General features: G+C 37.0%; 2 protein-coding genes across 2 annotated transcripts in view; both read right to left on the bottom strand.

The window, feature by feature from the left end:
• The window catches only part of LOC133331120 (uncharacterized), a 29,244-nt gene extending 14,059 nt beyond the window's left edge, over positions 1 to 15,185 (bottom strand). The window contains 2 exon segments of the mRNA XM_061539525.1: positions 12,752 to 14,540; positions 14,634 to 15,185. Of these exon segments, the coding sequence (XP_061395509.1) occupies positions 12,752 to 14,540; positions 14,634 to 15,185 (2,341 nt within the window).
• Positions 15,186 to 20,974: 5,789 nt separating this feature from the next.
• LOC133331124 (uncharacterized) lies at positions 20,975 to 21,430 on the bottom strand. The gene has a single exon (XM_061539530.1). The coding sequence runs from the start codon at positions 21,428 to 21,430 to the stop codon at positions 20,975 to 20,977; it is 456 nt and encodes a 151-aa protein (XP_061395514.1).
• Positions 21,431 to 22,143: the final 713 nt, after the last annotated feature.

Genomic DNA, 22,143 nt, shown 5'->3' with positions numbered 1-22,143 from the left:
GCATAGCGCACTGAATTAAGTCTAGAATGATGTGTGCAAAGTTTCGTGAAAATCGGTTCAGATTTAGATATAGCTCCCGTATATATCTTCCTCCGATTTAAGGTAAATGGTGTACCAAAGTCCTTATATATCTTTCGATTTGCATGAAATTTGGCATAACGTACTGAATTGAGGCTAGAATGATGTCTGCCCAGTTTCGCGAAAATCGGTCCAGATTTAGATATAGCTCCCATATATAGTTTCGTCCGATTTCATGTTAATGGTGCCCCAAAGTCCCCATATATCTTTCGATTTGCAGAATATTTGGCATAACGTACTGAATTGAGCCTAGAATGATGTCTGCCCAGTTTCGAGAAAATCGGCCCAGATTCAGATATAGTTTCGTCCGATTTCATGTAAATGGTGCACCAAAGTCCCTATATATCCTTCGATATATTTGGATAGAGCTTCCATATATATTTTCGCCCGATTTTAAGTAAATTGGACATCAAACTCTTCATGCTAGTCAGGTTGACATCAAATTTTGCACAACGTACAAAATTGAGCATAGAATTACGTAGTTGCGTTTTCTAGAAGTACAGACATAGCCCAACAGATAACCTATTTATATTTGATTGAAGTCGATTTATATAACTTATGGATATATAGGTAGATTCACATTTAGATAAATATCACATATTTTATTTCATCCAATTTCATGTTAATAGTCGGCCCCGTCCGACTTTACTACTTTCCTTACTGGTTTACTTTTATAGAAATAGATAGGGGGAAGAAGAGAGAGAGAGTGAATATTATTTAGAGAGATAAAAAAAAACTTCAATAATTCACCTACATACAAACATTGTATATATAGAAGATCCTAGATCTGTTTCAGAGGTCGTATATATCTAGAAGACCTACCAGATGTTCTCCAATTTTGAGAGTCATTTGAGTGATTTAGAAAATACCTCCTTAAGAGGTCTTCCGATGAGAAACCTTTAAGAGGTGTTTTTCCAAGAGAACTTCAATAGGCAGTTTCTCTTGAGAGAAGTCTTACGAGTGGCCCTCTCTAGAATTAACTGTCTTCTGTCTATTTTGCCAAGGCGAACTTTAAGAGGTCTTCCGATGAGAATCCTTTAAGAGGTGTTCCATCGACATAGGACATCTATGGTTAGAAACATCTTCCAGGCAAAAAGACCTATAGTATGCCCTCTATAGATAGAAATATCTATAATAATTACCCTATATATTCATGAGCTCTTCTAGAGATTTTTTTCAAGTTGGAAGATCTTTGAAAGGTATTTAATCGATTTCAATATATTTCTAGAGACCGCAACCGTGATAAATTTTTTTATATAAAAATCTTCAATCTATAGGAGACCCCAAAAAATTCCAAGTGTCTTCTATAGATGAAAGGATTTTGATTGTCTATGGACAGAATATCTACAATATGTCTTCTATCTAAAAAAGGTCTTCGATGAAAAGAAAACATTCAAGAGATTTTCTATATACGGAAATCGTCTGAGAGGTATTCTATAGAAGGAGAATTTTAAGGAATCTTCCTAAACAAAGATTTTAGATGGGAATCATTCACAAGGTCTTCTCTAGACTGAAGGACTTTTGAGAGGACTTCTATAACGAAGAGGGCTATAGGATGCTCCGTTTGAGAGGTGTGCAGTATATTTATTACTAGAGGCCAAAGGGGCCTATTTATATAGAATATTTTCGATAAATCTGTAGATCTTCAATCTATAGAAGAACGCAGGCCGCCAGGAGATTCTTTTTGATTTTTTAATAGATGTTTTCTATATGCCTTCGGCCAATAAAAGACCTCAGAAAATCTTTCAGAAATACGTTACCTACCATGCAAAGGTCTTCGAGAATCCATCGACAGGTCATCTATATGCTGAAAGCCTTTAAAAGGATTACTATTGGCAGAAAAATCTTACAGAGATCTGCCATAGCTAAAATACCTACAGAATGTCCTCTGAAATTTCTACAATAAATGTGCTATATTAAAAAGATCTTCTGAATACCTTCAAGGCCTTTGGGAGGTAGTCAGTATAGGTCCTACAATAGGGGTACTTTATAGATATAAAACTGGTTTCCTGAAGAGGATATTCTAATTTTTAGAATTCGCTAGGTTTATCGAAGACTGAAATACATAAACGTCTTGTAAATACCTGGAGGCGGTCCTTGTCTGAGAATGTGCTGAAAGAAGGTCTGGCTATGGAAGGTCTGAATGAGGTATTATTCCCTAATAAGTTCCCACGAAATCTGAAATACTCGAAGAGTTTATAAGAAGACCCAAAGAAAATATATGTTCGAAAGGGGTGTTTTTTTAGAAGTTCGAAAGAAGATCAATATATAACATGAAGAGGTATTTTGTCCTCATGATGATATTCGGCCCATAGAAGTCCCCCATGGTTATATTTTGTCTTTAGAAGGTCTGGTGGATGTTCTAGAGAAAAACGGCGGATGACTTAAATAAACTTAAAGAGGTATAGAAGACCTAAAGAGGGTATTTTGTTATTAGAATTCGCCAGGTGCAGCAGGTCCTTGCCTGAGAATGTGCTTAAAAGGGGGCCTAAATGAGATATAATTCACTTATAAGACTCAAAATACTGAAAAATAGGTCAGTACATTTAAAATTGTCTTATTAATATTTTTCCAGGAGTATTTCTGTAATATTTTCTAACAACTCGAAATGTCGAACTTCCCGTCACTTCGGTTGAAATTAATTGGTTAGGAAAAATAAAACTGATTATTTGAAAAATATGGGAATATATTGATAATTTTTTTACCAGGAGGGCATTTACTACTCCAGATACTATGTGGCATACACTTTTGTGAGAATGTGCGAGCTAGGGGCTTAAAACAATTTGGCAATCCATTAACATCGACATTTGAATTAAAAAAGAGAGGGTTGTCTTAAATCGTTATAAGATTACAAGGACATTTCTAAAAATATCCCCTAAAAAGTTGGCAACACAAACCAAAAAGCAAGTGGTAAATTACTTTAACTATTCAAATATTTGAACAATATTTTTTGAAAAAAAAATTGTATCACTTGTTTTTTACTCTGTTCGTCATCACCACATCATCATCACCATCAGCACTTTGTTGTCATTGTCTTTCCCTATATAGATTTTCGTTAAATCGTCAACGCTGAACAACAGCAGCAGCAGCAGAGTGAGTGCTTGTGGCACTTGTCAGTGTGGCCATTTCACTGTGCCACTTAATGTTGAATGCCTGAATCTGCTACACTTAGGAATTTTTGTTGTTGTGTTGTGGATTCAAATGATTCGGATTCGTTGTGTGTGTGGATTTTGCTTTTCGTTTCATTTGTAACGTTTTTTTTTGCGGGGGGACTCCCCAACTGCCGTTACGGCATTTGTTTTTCTGTTAATTTTTTTTCTTTGGTTGGTGTCTTCTGTCGACTGGTTATGCACAACTTATTGTTGTCGACAACAGAAAACAAAGTGGCATTGTAAAGTGTCTTGCAATGGGTGTGAGTGTGTGTGTGTGAGATAGTCTTCTAGAAGATGTAGCAACATTCCTTGAATCCTTACAATGACTGTCATCATCATTTTCTTCTTGGTGAATAAACAGAAACTAAGATTGAACGATATTACGAACTAGTCCTGGGCACCAAGAAAAAGAGGGAGGGGATGAGAGTGGATCCAAGAGAAGGGTGTATATGAAAGAAAGAGATGTCTGTATCAATTCTGGATTTAAAATTTAAATTCTATAATATAACCAACCAATTGAAATTGAAGCCTGCCAAGGCGTGGATTTTTTAAAAAATATTTTTTTTTAAATCAATACTCGCAAGGCGTGGATTTTTTTAAAAAATATTTTTTAATCAATACTCGCAAGGCGTGGATTTTTTTAAAAAATATTTTTTAACCAAAACTTGCAAGACGTGGATTTTTAGAAAATATTTTTTAACCAATACTTGCAAGACGTGGATTTTTAAAAAATATTTTTTAACCAATACTTGCAAGGCGTGGATTTTTAAAAAATATTTTTTAACCAATACTTGCAAGGCGTGGATTTTTAAAAATAATTTTTTTTTAATCCATCTCATTTTTTTTAATATACATTTCGACTCTAATTAAATACCATATACCAAAAAAAAAAAAAAAAAACAGAAAGGTCGGATGGGGCCTACTATATGATACCCTTCACCACTTTGGGTATATTCCACAGATGGAATCCCAACAGACGTCACATTTTTGAAGGACCATTAACATGAAATTAAACCTGTCATTCTGCAACCTATACTAAATTTTGGTCAGCAAAATATCGTAATCTAAACCGATTTCATCGAAACTTGTAACATGTTAGGTTACACTTATTTTACATCTTTCTAGACTTAGTTCAGTACGCTGTGCCAAATTTCGTGAAAATCGAAGGATATATAGGGATTTTGGTGCCTTATTTACCTTAAATCGGACGAAAATATATATGGGAGCTATATCTAAATCTGAACCGATTTTCACGAAACTTAGCACACATCATTCTAGGCGTTATTCAGCACCCTATGCCAAATTTCGTGCAAGTCGAAGGATATATAGGGACTTTGGTGCCCCTTTTACCTTAAATCGGACGAAAACATATATGGGAGCTATATCTTTATCTGACCCGATTTTTTCAAAACTTGACACACATCATTCTCGACCTAATTCAGTACCCCAAGCCAAATTTCGTGCAAATCAAAAGATATATAGGGACTTTGCTACACAATTTACCTTAATTCGGACGAAAATATATATGGGAGCTATATCTAAATCTGAACCGATTTTCACGAAATTTAACACACATCGTTCTAGACCAAATTCAGTATGATATGCCAAATTTCATGCAATTCGAAGGATATATAGGGACTTTGTTGCACCAATTACATAAAATCGGACGAAAATATATATGGGAGCTATATCTAAATCTGAACTGATCTTCACGAAATTTAACACACATCATTCTCGACCTAATTCAGTATGTTGTGCCAAATTTCATGCAATTCGAAGGATATATTAGGGCTTTGGTGCACTATTTACCTAAAATCGGACGAAAATATATATGGGAGCTATATCTAAATCTGAACCGATTTTCACGAAATTTAACACACATCGTTCTAGACCAAATTCAGTATGATATGCCAAATTTCATGCAATTCGAAGGATATATAGGGACTTTGGTGCACCATTTACCTAAAATCGGACGAAAATATATATGGGAGCTATATCTAAATCTGAACCGATTTTCACGAAATTTAACACACATCGTCTCTAGACATAATTCAGTACGATATGCCAAATTTCATGTAATTCGAAGATATATAGGGACTTTGGTGCACTATTTACCTAAAATCGGGGTAAAATATATATGAGAGCTATATCTAAATCTGAACCGATTTTCACGAAATTTAGCACACATATTCTCTAGACTTAATTAAGTACGCTGTGCCAAATTTGGTGCCAATCGAAAGATATATAGGGACTTTGGTGCACCATTTACCTAAAATCGGGGTATGCTATATATGAGAGCTAAATCTAAATCTGAACCGATTTTCACGAAATTTAAAATACATCTCTCTAGACTTAATTTAGTACGATATGCCAAATTTGGTGCAAATCGAAAGATATATAGGTACTTTGGTGCACTATTTACCTAAAATCGGACGAAAATATATATGGGAGTTATATCTAAATCTGAACCGATTTTCACGAAATTTAACACACATCGTTCTAGACCTAAATCAGTATGCTAGACCAAATTTCATGTAATTCGAAGGATATATAGGGACTTTGGTGCACTATTTACCTAAAATCGGACGAAAATATATATGGGAGCTATATCTAAATCTGAACCGATTTTCACGAAATTTAACGCACATCTCTCTAGACATAATTTAGTACGATATGCCAAGTTTGGTGCCAATCGAAAGATATATAGGGACTTTGGTGCACTATTTACCTAAAATCGGACGAAAATATATATGGGAGCTATATCTAAATCTGAACCGATTTTCACGAAATTTAAAATGCATCTCTCTAGACTTAGTTTAGTACGATATGCCAAATTTGGTGCAAATCGAAAGATATATAGGTACTTTGGTGCACTATTTACCTAAAATCGGGGTAAGCTATATATGGGAGCTATATCTAAATCTGAACCGATTTTCACGAAATTTAGCACACATATTTCTGGACTTAATTAAGCACGCTATGCCAAATTTCGTGAAAATTGAAAGTTATATAGGGACTTTGGTACACCATTTACCTTAAATCGGACGAAACTATATATGGGAGCTATATCTAAATCTGAACCTATCTTCACGAAATTTAACGCACATCTCTCTAGACTTAATTCAGTATGCTATGCCAAATTTCATACAATTCTAAGGATATATAGGGACTTTAGTGCACTATTTACCTAAAATCGGACAAATCTATATTTGGGAGCTATATCTAAATCTTAACCGATTTTCACGAAATTTAACACACATCTTTCTAGACTTAATTAAGTACGCTATGCCAAATTTCGTGAAAATCGAAGAATATATAGGGATTTTGGTGCCTTATTTACCTTAAATCGGACGAAAATATATATGGGAGCTATATCTAAATTTGAACCGATTTTTCCCAATTTCAATAGGGTTCGTCTTTGGGTCAAATAGATAAGCTGTGCCAAATTTCATCCAATTCGGATAATAACTGCGACCTGTACGTTGTTTACAATTTAACATGGACAGATGGACGGACGGACATGCATAAATCGACTCAGAAAGTGATTCTATGCATATTCTCAAAAGGAACCATGGGTATATCTCGTTTCCTTTTGCCTGTTACAAACATATGCACAAAGACATAATACCCTGTACCACAGTGTGGAGAAGTGTATACAAATAAGCTAACCGCGCAAGGTGCGAATTTTTTAAAAAATATTTTTTAACCAATCCTCGCAAGGCGTGAATTTTTTAAAAAATATTGTTTTAACCAAAAAATATTTTTTAGGTCGTGGATTTTTTAAAAAATATTTTTAACCAAAAAATATTTTATATTTCGTGGATTTTTTAAAAAATCCACGCCTCTCTATTATCCTTCCCCTTTAAATTTTTCAATTTTTTTCCATTAAATTTCTTTGAGTAGATAAGCAATCTCAATTTGTTTTTTGAAATTGCATTTCGACTCTAATTAAAGACCATATTCCCCAAAAAAATTACACATACCCCAAAAACACACACAAATTTTAATCAAAACCCCTATTCTCCGAAATAATTGCATTCAAATCTTGGAAAAAAAATCTCATTCTCGCTTCATCATATGGGGCCTTCATTAATTTCCATGTGGAATTAGGTGGTAAGCAAAAGTAGATAATCATTTATAATGTGTCGAAATACTACTGCTACTATTGCGGAACAATACATGTGAATATGTGTGCAAGTGTGTGAATGTATCTAGAAAAGTAAAGTGATATTAAGTATAGTTTGTAGCATACTTTTAGGATGAAAATCGAGTATTAGGTGGGAGAGAAAGAGAGAGAGAGAGACATTAAATTGCAATTTTGTATGAAGAGGGTTTGTTTTCTGTGGGTACTACTAATTAAAAAAAAATTGAAAACCAAAAACATGAATAAAATAAATAATAAATTGGAATTCTTCAAAATTGCATAATTTTAGGATTAAATAGGATCACAAATTTATTGTTATTTTTTTTTGTTTAAGGAAATGCTGCATATTAATATTTCTAAATAAGTATTTGGTGTTGTAAAGCATGAAGATTAGGGGTTGAAATATTGAAGCTATGTTTTAATAACACCTTGGAATTGAAAAAATATAAATCTTAATATTTTCTTATTAAATAAAAAAATGAATTTAATTTAAGTGCATACTTTTAGGAGAGCATCTTAGTTGGTAAATTGAAATATGTTGCATTTTTCATTAAACGAATTATTATTTAATTTCAATATATATGTGTCTAAATTCATTTGAAACGTTTTTAATTACTTAAATGGAAAAATAAATATTTTTGCTCTATATTGCATACTTTTAGGGATTAAATTTAATTGAAGGTAATAAGTAGTGAAAATAAAAGATATAAATTTCATTAGAAAAATAATATATATATATATATATATATTGCATACGTTTTATCCTTATCCTTAAGTTTTATCCTGAAATTAAAATAATATTATTCATTTTCTTCATTTGAGTCCAATTAAATTGCATACTTTTAGGCTAAAGTTATAATTGCAGAATTTTTAAAATAATTTAAAATTTTTAGGGAACCGCTCAACTGAATATAATTGGCAACGCGAAACACATTAGTCTAACTTGAATGCAGATATTTGGCAATATGTTTTATGCAAAAGGAAGAAAAATACTAGTAAGCATTATTAGTATTTTCCAAATTTTGAGCAATATCTTAAAAATTTGCAATGCTATAAAAATATAATTCGAAAATAACTTATAGAAGAAATGTTTCTTAATCGGAATCAAGTTATTTCATAGAAATTGGTTGTATATTTTCAAAGTTATTGTCATCAGAAAGTGATTACTGAAAAAAATTTCCAGACGTTGAAAATGCCATGTATTTTTAAATTCATAGGGCTATATCTCCGATATTTTTGGTTCTACATAAAAATATTGGGAATATCATTTAAAGTATATTTCCGTGGCTTTTTTTAAAAGCCCTTTTTATTAATATCCATCAAGAAGTTCCATAGCTATGACTCCATAAAGCAGATACGAAAAAACATGGTCGATAATTTGGTATTTCGGTAACTTTCACATTTAAATGATAACTTGAAAATTTGGTGAGCTATATTAATAAGACTCGAAGAGAATTTATAGAAGGTATGTTTCTTAATCGGAATCAAGTTATTTCATAGCAATCGGTTGTAAATTTTCAAAGTTATGGTCATCTGAAAGTGATTACTGAAAAAAATTTCCAGACGTTGAAAATGTCATGTATTTTTATTTTCATAGGGCTATAGCTCCGAGATTTGGGGTTCTATATAAAAGTATTGTGAATATAATTTGCAGTATATTTTGTTGGCTTTTCAAAAAAAAACTTTTCTTTAATATCCATCAAGAAGTTCCAAAGTTATGGTCCCTTAAAGCAAATACGCAAAAACATGCTTAGATATACAGTATTTCGGTAACTTGCATATTTAAATGATATCTTGAAAATTTGCTGAGCTATATGAATATGACTCGAAAAGAAATTATAGAAGAGATGTTTTTTAATCTATATCAAGTTATTTCATAGAAATCGGTTGGAAATTTTAAAAGTTGTGATCATCAAAAGTGATTACTAGAATTTTTTTCAAGACGTTGAAAATGCAAAGTAATTTTATTTTCATAGGGCTACAACTCTGTTATATGTGGTTCTATATAAAAATATTGTGGATATAATTTGCAGGATATTTCCTTGGCTTTTCTAAAAAGTCTTTTTCATTAACATCCATCATGGAGTTCAAAAGTTATGACCCCTTAAAGCAGATACGCAAATATATGATAAAAATACTGTATTTCGGTAGCTTTCATATTTAAATGATATCTTAAAAATTTGCTGAGCTATATGAATATCACTCGAAAAGAAATTATAGAAGAGATGTTTCTTAATCGGAATCAAGTTATTTCATAGAAATCGGTTGAAAATTTTCAAAGTTATGGTCATCTGAAAGTGATTACTGAAAAAAAAAATCCAGACGTTGAAAATGCGATGTATTTTTATTTTCATAGGGCTATAGCTCCGATGTTTGAGGTTCTATATAAACATATTTTGGATATAATTTAGAGTATATTTCCCTGACTATTCTGAAAAGCCTTTTCCATTAATATCGATAAAGAATTTTCAAAGTTATGACCCCTAAATCAAATACGCAAAAACATGATTAGATATACAGTATTTCGGTAGCTTTCACATTTAAACGATATCTTGAAAATTTGCTGAGCTATATGAATGTGATTCGAAAAGAAATTATAGAAGAGACATTTCTTAAGCGGAATCAAGTTATTTTATAGAAATCGGTTGTAAATTTTCAAAGTTATGGCCATTAGCAGGTGATTGCTGAAAACAATTTTAAGACGTTGAAAATCCCATGTAATGGCTCAAGTTTCGGAGTAGTTTCCGAATGGGCTGCAATTTGATATTTTAGATTATATTTCGGTGTAAAATCTTTCTACCAAAATGTTATAGATATATGAAGCATACTTTTAGGCTTATTAAAGACAAAATTAAACTTTGTTGCATTTCAAGAAACCATTACAATTTGTTTCTGCACTCACCACAACACTTGCACTATTTTTAAAGAACACTATATTCACTTTTCATTCCTTGTTGTTATTTATTTTTCATCACTTTACCATCATTTGGCACACCCTGACTATTTTCTTTTATTTTTATTTCGTACTTTCAACTATTTCTCATTTATCTTCCGTTTTGGATGACTTAACTTCATTCATTCAGGCTGCTGCCGATGTTTGTTTTCCTTTTTTTTTGGTTCTTTGGGAGGAAAAAATTTTCAAAAGTAGCCATTACACGTATCATCAAATTGACATACACGAACGAGTAACGGGACGAACGACTAAATGTACTACCGACCAAAAATGACCGAGTGCACGTTAGGAACACACAAACATTTTACATATTTGAGCTTGCGAAAAACCCTAACTCCGAGAGGGCTCACGTCCGTTTTGATAAACGTTTTTGAGAGTTTTTTTATTTTTTTTCTCTCTGCACTTTGTTCCGAACAAACATCACTCACACTCATACACTTGTGTACACTCACTAGGATTGCATTGGAAGTGCAATTCGGTGGAAAAAAAATGCAAAAAAACAAAAAATTTGAACTGAAAACACACAGAAAATCGAAATATGTTGACCTGGGAAATAAGATGGCAGGTCTAGGTTGAGTTGGCCATCAGCCTGGCAGAAAAGTTCACAATTTTCTTTGACAGTCCGATTGGGGAGTTGCAAAGAATTTTCATTGTCGAACATAAGAATTTACGTAAGTCATTTTTCAAATCGATGGAAAAGAAGTTGTGAGGCAAAAAGTTCAACACAATTTTGAGGGATGAGACAGGAAAGAATGCGGGAAGTATACAAAGAATACTCGAAAAAATAAATAATGGTCTTCTATTATTGGTTCCATAGGTCATCTATTGATAAGAGATCTCCTCTAGGCCGTTTATTGACAGAAGGGCTTCTATAGGCCTTCCACGGAATATGTCCTAGAGATCTGTCAGATATAGAAGAACTTCCAAAGGCATATTTTAGAGGACAGCAGACCTTCTATAGGCTTTTGGGAGGACAAAATAATTGTTTATAGGACCTCTTTCTAAAGAAGTGCTTCTATAATTCTTCCATTTTTTATATACCTCTATATATTCTATTGAGTAACGTCATCCTAGAGATCTATCAGAAATAGAAGAACTCCCAAAGATATATTTTAGAGGACATCATTTCTTCTATTGGCCTTTGAGAGAACCTAAAAATCCTTGTATAGGTCTTGCTTGAAGGGTCTCTGAAGGTGACATAATCCAAATAGAGCACCACTGACAGGCCTTCTGTAGATGAATAACCCAGGGAGATATTCTATGAATATAATATCTCTGACCGATCTTCTAGAGATAGAAGACCCCAGACAGTTTCTCCAGAAACATAAAACTAATCTTTAAAAAATCCACGCCTTGGGAGTACCTTGAAAAACTAATCTTTAAAAAATCCACGCCTTGGGAGGATCTTGAAAAACTAATCTTTAAAAAATCCACGCCTTGGGAGGACCTTGAAAAACTAATCTTTAAAAAATCCACGCCTTGGGAGGATCTTGAAAAACTAATCTTTAAAAAATCCACGCCTTGGGAGGACCTTGAAAAACTAATCTTTAAAAAATCCACGCCTTGGGAGGATCTTGAAAAACTAATCTTTAAAAAATCCACGCCTTGGGAGGATCTTGAAAAACTAATCTTTAAAAAATCCACGCCTTGGGAGGACCTTGAAAAACTAAAAAATCCACGCCTTGGGAGGATCTTGAAAAACTAATCTTTAAAAAATCCACGCCTTGGGAGGATCTTGAAAAACTAATCTTTAAAAAATCCACGCCCTGGGAGGACCTTGAAAAGGTAATCTTTAAAAAATCCACGCCTTGGGAGGACCTTGAAAAACTAATCTTTAAAAAATCCACGCCTTGGGAGGACCTTGAAAAAGTAAACTTTAAAAAATCCACGCCTTGGAAGGACCTTAGTCCGAAAAAATATTCTTTAAAAAATCCACGCCTTTTGTATTTAGAACTTCAATAGAAGTCACCTATCCTCGAAGTAGGTCACCAATACACAACTCCCCTCACACTGTTCCTCTCACTGTGTGCAGGGTACATTCAATCGTTTGGAAAATGACATTCGACGTTCCGGATGTCAAACATTGCGAATAATGCTGTTGTTGTTGTTGTTTTCGGCTGACCTGCTACTAAAACAAAGGCGTTTCTTTTGTGTGTGCTGAGTTGTTGTTGTTGGCAGTTGCCACATTACATGGAGCTTTCAATCAATTTCAATGTTCGACATCATCAATCAAATGCAGGGTTGGGTCTAGGCAAGGAAGAAACCAGAACAGCCATAATGGCGGACAATGAAAAAGGATTTAAAAAAATAGCGAACGAAAACAAAGGATAATTGATTGGGGCCTATACCAAGGATGCCATCTTATTTCACGGGACCGGGGAAATAAAAATAAACTATATTTTTTTTTATTTCTGTCCTCCATACCATTATAGTGTACCGGTACATCTCGATTATAGGTGTTGATCTTTTTCGTCAGGCCATGATGACCATGCGTGCCATAGTGCGACTGACCCGACGAATGGGTCAGTGTCATGATGACCACAAAAACGGCGGCACAGACCAGACACAGAAACACCGTCATTACGATGCAGACTATGCGTTTACGTTTGCGATCGGCCTCCTCTTCGTCGTCGGCTTCATCTGCAATAGAGAGAAGGAGGGGTGAATTTTTATTGTGTTTGTGTGGTTAATTTGGTTTTCATCATTTACGTGTTCCAATGCCCGAGGCCGCCTTGTGATGAAATGGCCTGAGAACCTGTTCAAAGGCGGCATCTCCCAGTTCATAAGTCATGGAGGACTTCCTTTCGAACGAGGGCCTTTTCTCTTCCATAAATGCTGTGGTCACTGTCCCCGCCGGCGAGGTGGAGGCGCCCAACGATACCGGCCTGGGACTACGTTTTATTTCCTCCAGTGTGGCTGCTCCGCCTGAGCTAGTGGCACTGGCCAGGGCGCGACCACTATTCCGTCGGTGGGGTGAGGTCAGGGCCACAAATTCATTGGACACACTAACCAGTGGTGGTGGGTAGGTACTGTCGCCAATAAAGCTTTTCGATTTTTTCGTAGCACTCAGCGATTCACGATAGGTACGCAGCCGCATGCTGGCACTGTGCAGCGCCTTGGCCTGTTTGATGCTGGTCGCTGCACTGGCATTGGTGCCGCCAAAGGCTGCGGCTGCTGCCAACACCGCTGGGCGATGATGGACCTGGACCTCCTCCAAATTGTTGGGCGATAGGTAGAGGGAACGTCCGTGTTCACGGCCACGTTTAAAATGATATGCTGCCGTGGCGGCGGCCGCGGCACTGTGTAAATGCAAAGTGGAATGGGTACCACCGGCAGCCGCCGCTGCTGCGGCCGCTGAGGTCGAGGGTCGGCCATCCAGCTCCAAGCTGTGGGTGCTGTGTTGTCGCGATGAATGCGAGTGGTCACGTTTCTTGAGGGAACTTGTGGCCACAACCGCTGCGGGGGCTCCATGTGTGCTGCTGGGATCCTCAAAGGAGCCGGAAGTTTTGCGCATTGATATGCGTTCGGCCAGACCGACATCTTCCATTTTCGTGTGACTGTTACTGCGCGACCTTGACTCGATGAACAGCTCATTCTCCAGCGAGAGATTGGTGGGTGCCAGCAGACCGGCCGATCTGGCATCGACCGGCTCCAAGAGATCATCATTCAACGAAGGGTGGCGTATCTGAGAATCGATTATCGATTCCGGTTTGGCACTGGGCCGACGCTGGGGATCGTGCAGGGATCGATGCGATTTCGCCCCCCTCCGACTGGGCGAGGGAGAGCGACTCAGTTCTTTGGTGCCCGCGTGGCCGGGCATTAGGAAATTCCCCCGCACCGAGCTGGTGCGACGCGACGACGAGGCGGAGGTGGGCTGGCCGCCGGCACTCAGAAGCAGCGGATCCATGATGGCCTCCGAGGGGTCGTGCGGCGCATGAAACGAATGCGTCTTCTTCATCTGAAAAGTAGAAGCCGGATGTATATCGATTGTGTCAGATCGACGAAATTGAGATTTTTTCAAAGGGTGTGTGGCATGCTGTTGTTGTTGCTGATGCTGCTGCTGACGATGTGACGGTGGCAACAGATAGTCGTCGATGAACTGTATGGGCGAGGCCGAGGAGCCGCCCATACGGCCACCGACATCGTCCACCAGGCTACTACTGCTAACCAGATAAATGTCGGGCTGATGTTGGGAATGTTGGTGTTGTTGTTGGTAAGCATGCGAAGCGGTGGATGGATACCCGCCGCCACTGGCGCCCCCATCACCACCAACACCACCGCCACCCAACCTACCACTGCTGCCCATCAGCGGACTGACGGCCCCATGGCCAATGGGCGAACTGGTCGAACTGGAGTGGGACTGTTGCTGGCTGAACTGGCGGGCCTGGGCCGCCATTTGGGCAAAACTGTGCTGCGAATGGTGTTTGCGTGAAGACAAAGCTGGTGATACCGCGCCGCTGCCACCAAAACTGCCGTGCATAGAGCCCTGAGGCAGGGCCAGTGTTTGAGGTGGTGGTGCTGAGCGTAAGGCAACCGGCGAAGCAGATCGATGTATGATCGGCTGTTCGACAATCAGTGAGGAATCGTCCAACATTAACGGTCCGCCGCCACCCGGACCATCATAGTTGTCAATGGCCATCGATATGGAACGATTGATGGCCTTCAGTTTGGGTGGTTTCTTTTTGGTGGCCGGATTGTCGAATGACGATTTACCGATATGTTCGTCGGAGGCGGCTGTCATAAAGGTGGCGTGTCCGTGCGGATGGTAGTAGGCCTGCTGCTGGTGGTGTTGTGGCTGCTGCTGATGCTGCTGCGGGTGATGTTGATGTTGGCCACCACCGCCGGTGCCACGCTCCATGCGGTAGTAATAGCGTTGCGGATATCTGTGATAGTAGTTGTGTGCAATTGTGCGGCCGTTTTTTTAACAATTACCAGAGGGGAACAAGAGAGACAGAGAGAGAGAGGTGGTGGTGGTGATGATCGGTTCGGTTTGGTTCGTTTGTTCGTTGGTTGATTGGTGGTAGAGGTGGTGGGGTGGTGGTTTTCCAGATGTTGTTTTTTTTTGTTTTGTTTTGGTGTGGTTTGGTGGCTAGTGGCGGCTAGTGGTAATGGTGGTGGTGTGGCTAAAAGGTTTCAAGTTTTTGGATTTTGGAAAGGATGGTGGGCGGGCGGTCTGGCTGCCAGCTAAAATTTGGCCCAGTATGGCAACTACGTTTTCTATTTTTTTATATTTTTTGCTAGGGCTAGTTGGTTGGTAGTGGTGGTGATTTGTGGTGGGTTATTTTGGTGTTGCTGTTTTTTTTTTCTTAGTGGTGGTGGTGGTGAATAAATTCGTTATGCTTTTACTTAAACAAACAAAGGATAAATCAAAACTCTTGCCTTGGTGTTTGGTGATTATGTACAGTTCAACACACACACACACAGATGCACTAAAAGAGAGAGCGAGCGAGCTCTGGGGAGAAATCAAAATGAGATCTCCTTACGTTAGTTGGTGTGGTTAGTTTGGTGCTGGTTCACTTATGGTGGTTGTGGTGGTGGGATTTTTGCTTAAGTGTGGTGAATTTCTTGCTTTGCTGCAATCCGGCTTTTTTCAAAAATGGTGCATTTTCTTTGGTTTTTTTATTGTGCTGGAATATTTTCTGGTTGGTTGGTTGTTTGGTTTCAAAGGAAGGGATATTTGTGATGTGGTGGGTTAGTTGAGTTGAGTTTTTGTGGGATATTGTTTTTTATTGCGGTTTTTAAAAAGAAATTAATTCAAAATTTTATGAATGAAAAAAAAACTAGCTGTTGCAGGTGAGACACAAATACACACACACACAGACACAAACATCTAGAGACACTGAACTAAGGTGAAGCATTTCATTGGTGTGTCTGCCGCAATAATTTTGTTGTTGTTTTTTTTTTAATTTTTTTAAATTACAATTGTTTTTTTGTGCGTTTTGTTGTTATTGTTGTAGATACAGGTGAGTTGTGTAGTTTGTTTTTTTTTTCAAAATTTCTTCCTTTTGTTGTTGTTGTATTTTTCTTGACATCCAAAAGTTGTTGATTTTTTTTAATTTTTTCTTTTCAAAATTTTATTGTCACATATTGTATTTTGTTGTTGTAATTTTTTTTTCTTAAGTGTTTTTTTTTCTTTTCGTTTTTGTTTCTTTTCTTTCTTGTTCCTTTTGTTTACATCAACAAAAGTGTTCTTAAAGCTTCGTCATCCATACAATTATCATAATAATGCAAAAAAAGCACAACAGACTTTTGTGTTGGTGGTGGTGTTGGTGATGATAACTAAATAATTGAAAAAAATACACACACACATTTTTTTTTTAGAAAAAAGCCCGTGAGGTGAATACTTTGTTGATGTGTGGTGAGTAAAAAAAAATCACTATGTGTATAATCAACACCGATGCAATTAGTACGAACAAATTTTGTTGCTGCTGGTGATCTGTGAAAAAGAAGTAATCCATAAAAGCAAATTAAACCAAGAGAAATTGACCTCTAAAGGGTCTTCTCTTCATTCAGCATTAAAATGTAAACTTCGTAATTTTTATTCTAAGGTGAGGTTTTTGAGGTTTTATACTTAAAACTTTAAAGAAAATAGAAACTGTTTTTTAGGTAAAGGGTCACCAAAAGACCACCAAGATATTAAATATATCATTTTAAATAATAGACCCCTGTGGGTCCTTTAAGCAGAAAGACCAACGATTTTTTCTAAAAAATCCACACCTTGGCAGGACCTGGAAAAATATTTTCTAAAAAATCCACGCCTTGGCAGAACCTGGAAAAATATTTTCTAAACCAGTGAGCGGAGCAGTATAGTCGGACGGGGCCGACCATACGATACCCTACACAACTACCACGGAACTCAAATTTTCTGCGGATGTTTATTCCGAGACTGGGCAATATTTCATGATATTTGCACCCTCTTGCCCGATTAGAGGTAAACAGCACCTCTTCCTCACACTGACATATTTTCCGAATATTACGAGCATTCAGTACAGCTATTGTCCAGATTCCCACCGTGGGTTGTGTTGTGATGTTCGGCTTTCATTTGAGGTCTATAGATCGACTCGAAAATAACACAAAAAATTAAGTTTTCGGTCCACTTCATTCCAAAATTATTATCTGATCATCACCGAAAATTATAGGCGTTGTCCTTGACCATAACTGGAACCTCATGAAGCATTTCAAAGCGATCAGCGCTATAGTTCCGCTCTCCAGAGTGATAATGGGTTACTAAATAATATACGAATACGGAGATACCTGTAAATATTTAGGTGTAACTCCCACATCCGAGCACGTACAACAATATAATTGGTCTTAATTTAAAGGTCAACCACTCCTCTTGGATATAATATCAACCTCTAGGATATATGTCCTTCAGGGGTAAATATATACGCCATAGAATACAAATTTTGTCATTTTTCACACAAAAGTCAGGGTCCATTTGAACCGCTAAATATTGACCGATCTTTATCAAAACAGGCATGCTTATTTTTTGGCCCGATCCGCTTCTCCATGCAAAATTTCACGATGTTCGGACCATTGTTGCGGCCTCTGGAGCGACCAGAAAAACCGACAAAAATTTAGTATTTGGTCCAAAATTTAGTTTAGGGGTCTTCATTGGCCAGAACACATCCTACATGCAAAATTTCGTGAAGATTGGTCCATAACTGTGGCCTGTATCGTGTTTACAAATTATAATGGACAGACGGACGGACGGACACACATGTCTAGATCGACTCAGCTAGTCGAGATATGACGATCGGTATACTTAAAGGTGGGTCTATTTCGCGGCGTTACAAACATTTGTGGCTGAACAAAGATATACAACATAGTTGTGTAGGGTATAAATATTCTTCCACGTCCTGCCAAGGCGTGGATTTTCGTGCAGCCCCAATAATTTGTAACGCCGCGAAATATTGGTCCTAGACCCACCTTTAAGTATACCGATCGTCATATCTCGACTATCTGAGTCGATCTAGAAATGTGTGTCCGTCCGTCTTTCCATTATAATTTGTAAACACGATACAGGCCACAGTTATGAACCAATCTTCACGAAAATTTGCATGTAGGATGGGTTCTGGCCAATGAAGACTCCTATTGTTTTTGGTAAAGATCGGTTAATATTTAGGTGATGAAATGGACCAAATACTAAATTTTTTCGGTTTTTCTGGTCGCTCCAGAGGCCGCAATTATGGCCCGAACATCGTGAAATTTTACATGGAGAAGGGAATCGGGCCAAAGAATAAGCATAAGCAGAGGGTCAATTGGACTCCGACTTTTATGTGAAAAATTACAAAATTTGAATTCTGTGGCTTATATATTTACTCCTGAAGGATATAGATCCGATAAGTTGATAGTATATCCAAGAGGAGTGATTGACCTTTACAGTGGAAGTTACACTTAAATATTTAAAGGTGTTTAAGGATTCAGATATTATTTAGTAACCCATTACCACATTAGAGGTCGGAAATTTTTAATGAAGTTCCAATTATGGTCAAGGACAACGCCTATAATTTTCGATGATGATCAGAATAAAATTTTGGGATGAAGTGGACCGAAAACTTATTTTTTTGTATGTTTTATAGTCGAATATAGGCCGAACATTACAACACAATCCACCGTGAAGGGTACCTTGACAAGTAACTAGAAGGGCTGTACTGAATATTTATAATATTCGGAAAATGTCCTGTTGACCTCTAATCGAGCAAGTCGCGGCAAATATTAAGAAATATTGCTCAGGCTCGGAATAAACATCCGCAGAAAGTATGGTCGGCCCCGTCCGACTATACTGCTCCGCTCACTGGTTTTTAAATATTTTTTTTACTAGATCTAGAAAAAATATTCTTTAAAAATTGACGTCTTGGCAGGACGTAGAAAAATATGTTTTAAAAAATCCACATCTTGGCAGGACGTGGTAAAATACTTTTTTAAACAGCAAGGAAAGTAGTAAAGACGGACTGGGCGGAATATATGATACCTTCACCACTTTGGGTATATTCTACATATGTATCCTATTATATATCTAATATCTGAATCGATTCCAGGAAAACTTGCCAGAGACTAATTTATATTACTTCAGTACGTTGTGGCAATCGGCCTAGCTATGGATCTTTTCACGAAGCTTGGCATTCTAGACTTAATTTAGTACCCCATACCAAAATTCGTGCAAATCGAAAGATATATAGAGACTTTGGCGCATCAATTATCTAAAATCGGATGAAAATCTATATGTGGGAGCTATATCTAAATCTGAACCGATTTTCATGAAACTTGGCACACATCATTCTAGCCTTAATTCAGTACGCTATGCCAAATTTCATGCAAATCGAATGATTTTCAGAGACTTTGGTGCACCAATTACCTTAAATCGGACGAAGGTATATATGCGAGCTATATCTAAATCTGAACCGATTTCCATGAAACTTATCACATATTATTATAGACGCACTTCCGTACGCTATGCCAAATTTCGTGCAATTCGAAAGATATATAGAGTCTTTGATATGGGTGCTATATCTAAATCTGAACCGATTTTCATGAAAATTAGAACACAATATTATAGACGCAATTCAGTACGTTATGCCAAATTTCATGCAAATCGAATGATTTTCAGAGACTTTGGTGCACCAATTACCTTAAATCGGATGGAAATCTATATGCGAGCTATATCTAAATCTGAACCGATTTTCACGAAACTTTGCACACATCATTCTAAACTTAATTCAGTACGCTGTGCCAAATTTCGTGCAAATCGAAAAATATATAGGGACTTTGGTACACAATTTACCTTAAATCGGTCGCAAACATATATGGGAGCTATATCTAAATCTGAACCGTTTTTCACGAAACTTTGCACACATTATTATAGACGCAATTCAGTACGCTGTGCTAAATTTCGTGCAAATCGAAAGATATATAGGGTCTTTGGTATACAATTTACCTTAAATCGGACAAAATTATATACGGGAGCTATATCTAAATCTGAACCGATTTTCAAGAAATTTTGCACACATCATTGTAGACCTTATTCATTGCGCTGTGCCAAATTTCGTGCAAATCGAAAGATCTTTGGGGATTTTATTGCACTATTTACCTTAAATCGGACAAATATATATATGGGAGCTATATCTAAATCTGAACCGATTTCCTTCAATTTCAACAGGGTTCGTCCTTGGGCCAAATAAGTTACTTGTGCCAAATTTCATCCAAATCGGATTATAAATGCGACCTGTATTTTGTTTACAATTTAACATCTACAGACGGGCAGACGTACGGACATGCATAAATCGACTCAGAAAGTGATTCTATGTATATTCTCAAAAGGAACCAAATGTCTATCTCGTTTCCTTTTGCCTGTTACAAACATATGTATAAAGACATAATACCCTGTAGCACAGTGTGGTGAAGGGTATAAAAATGCACGCCTTATAAGACGCCTTAAAAAAACGTTCTTTGAAAAATCCACACCTTATGAGAGCCCTTAAAAATATTCGCATTAAGTTATTTATTTTTTACATCCCTCCAAAACAAAATTCCACTTAATCTACTAAAGAGAAAAAGTAAAAAAATATATTATCAATGTTTGAAATAGTGTCGGATATATGTTTCAAAATCCGTCACTATTTCAAAATCCTTTCATAATACTTTCAATCACTTCCTCCCTTTCTTTTTCTTCTTATCAGCCTCCACCTTGCGAATTTCCTCCCTTGCCCTGTGTTTTCCCAAACGTTCCGCTTCCTTCTCCATACGACGATTATGGGCTCGCTCAGCTGAAGCTTCAGCCAAACTCATCGGCACCGGTGGACATTTGAACCCAGCCGGGAACGCTCTAGTCAGCCGTATAAAACGATAACCGGTACAATAGTACAGAGGCAAACATGCCGTTGGGCGAATTCGTGATTTCGGCCAATTGGGAAAAATTAAATCTTTTCGCGTGACCGACGTCAAACGTGACCCTTCAATGTCACGCCAGTGATTGATGCAATGTGGCTGCTGGAATATTGGACGTTTCCATGATCGTTTGGAATCGGCTGGTTCATGATAATGGTCCCACAGAGGTTGGAGTTCGGTGTAAATTCTGCCATTGCTTTGGGGTTGATAGCGCATTTTTAAAGGAGGGATTGGGTTTTTTTACGAAGTTTTGCAATTTTTTTTTGAGTTTTTTTTTTTTTTTTTTGAAGAGTTCAAGTAATTTGGAAATAAGTTTTAAAAAGAATAAATGACAAAAATTCCAAAGTAGACCAAGTTATGTATAAAATTGCGCCTTCACACTTTTTTACACCACTGTATGCGGCATATGGTAGTGTGGAGCCCAGCTATTTTATTTCTCCTCTGGAATATCTTCCTCTTCTGGAATATGCAACCGTTTAGGAATGTTGTACAGGAATAAGAATTAGTGAGTATGTATGTGTGCATAATTGCTGTCATTGCAATAGAACTCTGACAAGCTGTAATCCGAAGAAAACTGATTAGAAATTTTTTGTAAGGCATTTCAATGTCTTATTCATGATATGTTCAATTTTGGGAAATTATTTTGAGGTTGGATAGTCATCTGAAGAGATTTGTCTGTCAGTAATAATGTAAATTTGATATGCGATGGAGAACTATCGGGAGAAAAAGGAGAGGGGAGAAACGTATTTTCAGAAAAAGAGCAAGAAAAACGTGAGCGTTTGCAAATCGAGATGTACAGGAGTCAGAATGAAGTCCGAAAATTCTACCAACGGGTAAAACACCAAACCGAAGGCTTTGGTGCAGGCACATCCTCCTGTGGAGATCATGAAGGAAACCTGGTGACAGACACAGGCAGCGTGCTGAGGATC

Source organism: Musca vetustissima, unplaced genomic scaffold (assembly GCF_032173495.1).
Source record: "Musca vetustissima isolate MV318-11 ecotype Yass unplaced genomic scaffold, APGP_CSIRO_Mvet_v1 utg174795, whole genome shotgun sequence".
NCBI classification, from domain to species: Eukaryota; Metazoa; Arthropoda; class Insecta; order Diptera; family Muscidae; genus Musca; species Musca vetustissima.
This window is presented reverse-complemented; position numbering and strand designations above follow the sequence as displayed.

Bases quoted from the DNA above. Each gene is read 5' to 3' on its own strand.
- LOC133331124 (XM_061539530.1), bottom strand. From the start codon at position 21,430: ATGCGCTATCAACCCCAAAGCAATGGCAGAATTTACACCGAACTCCAA.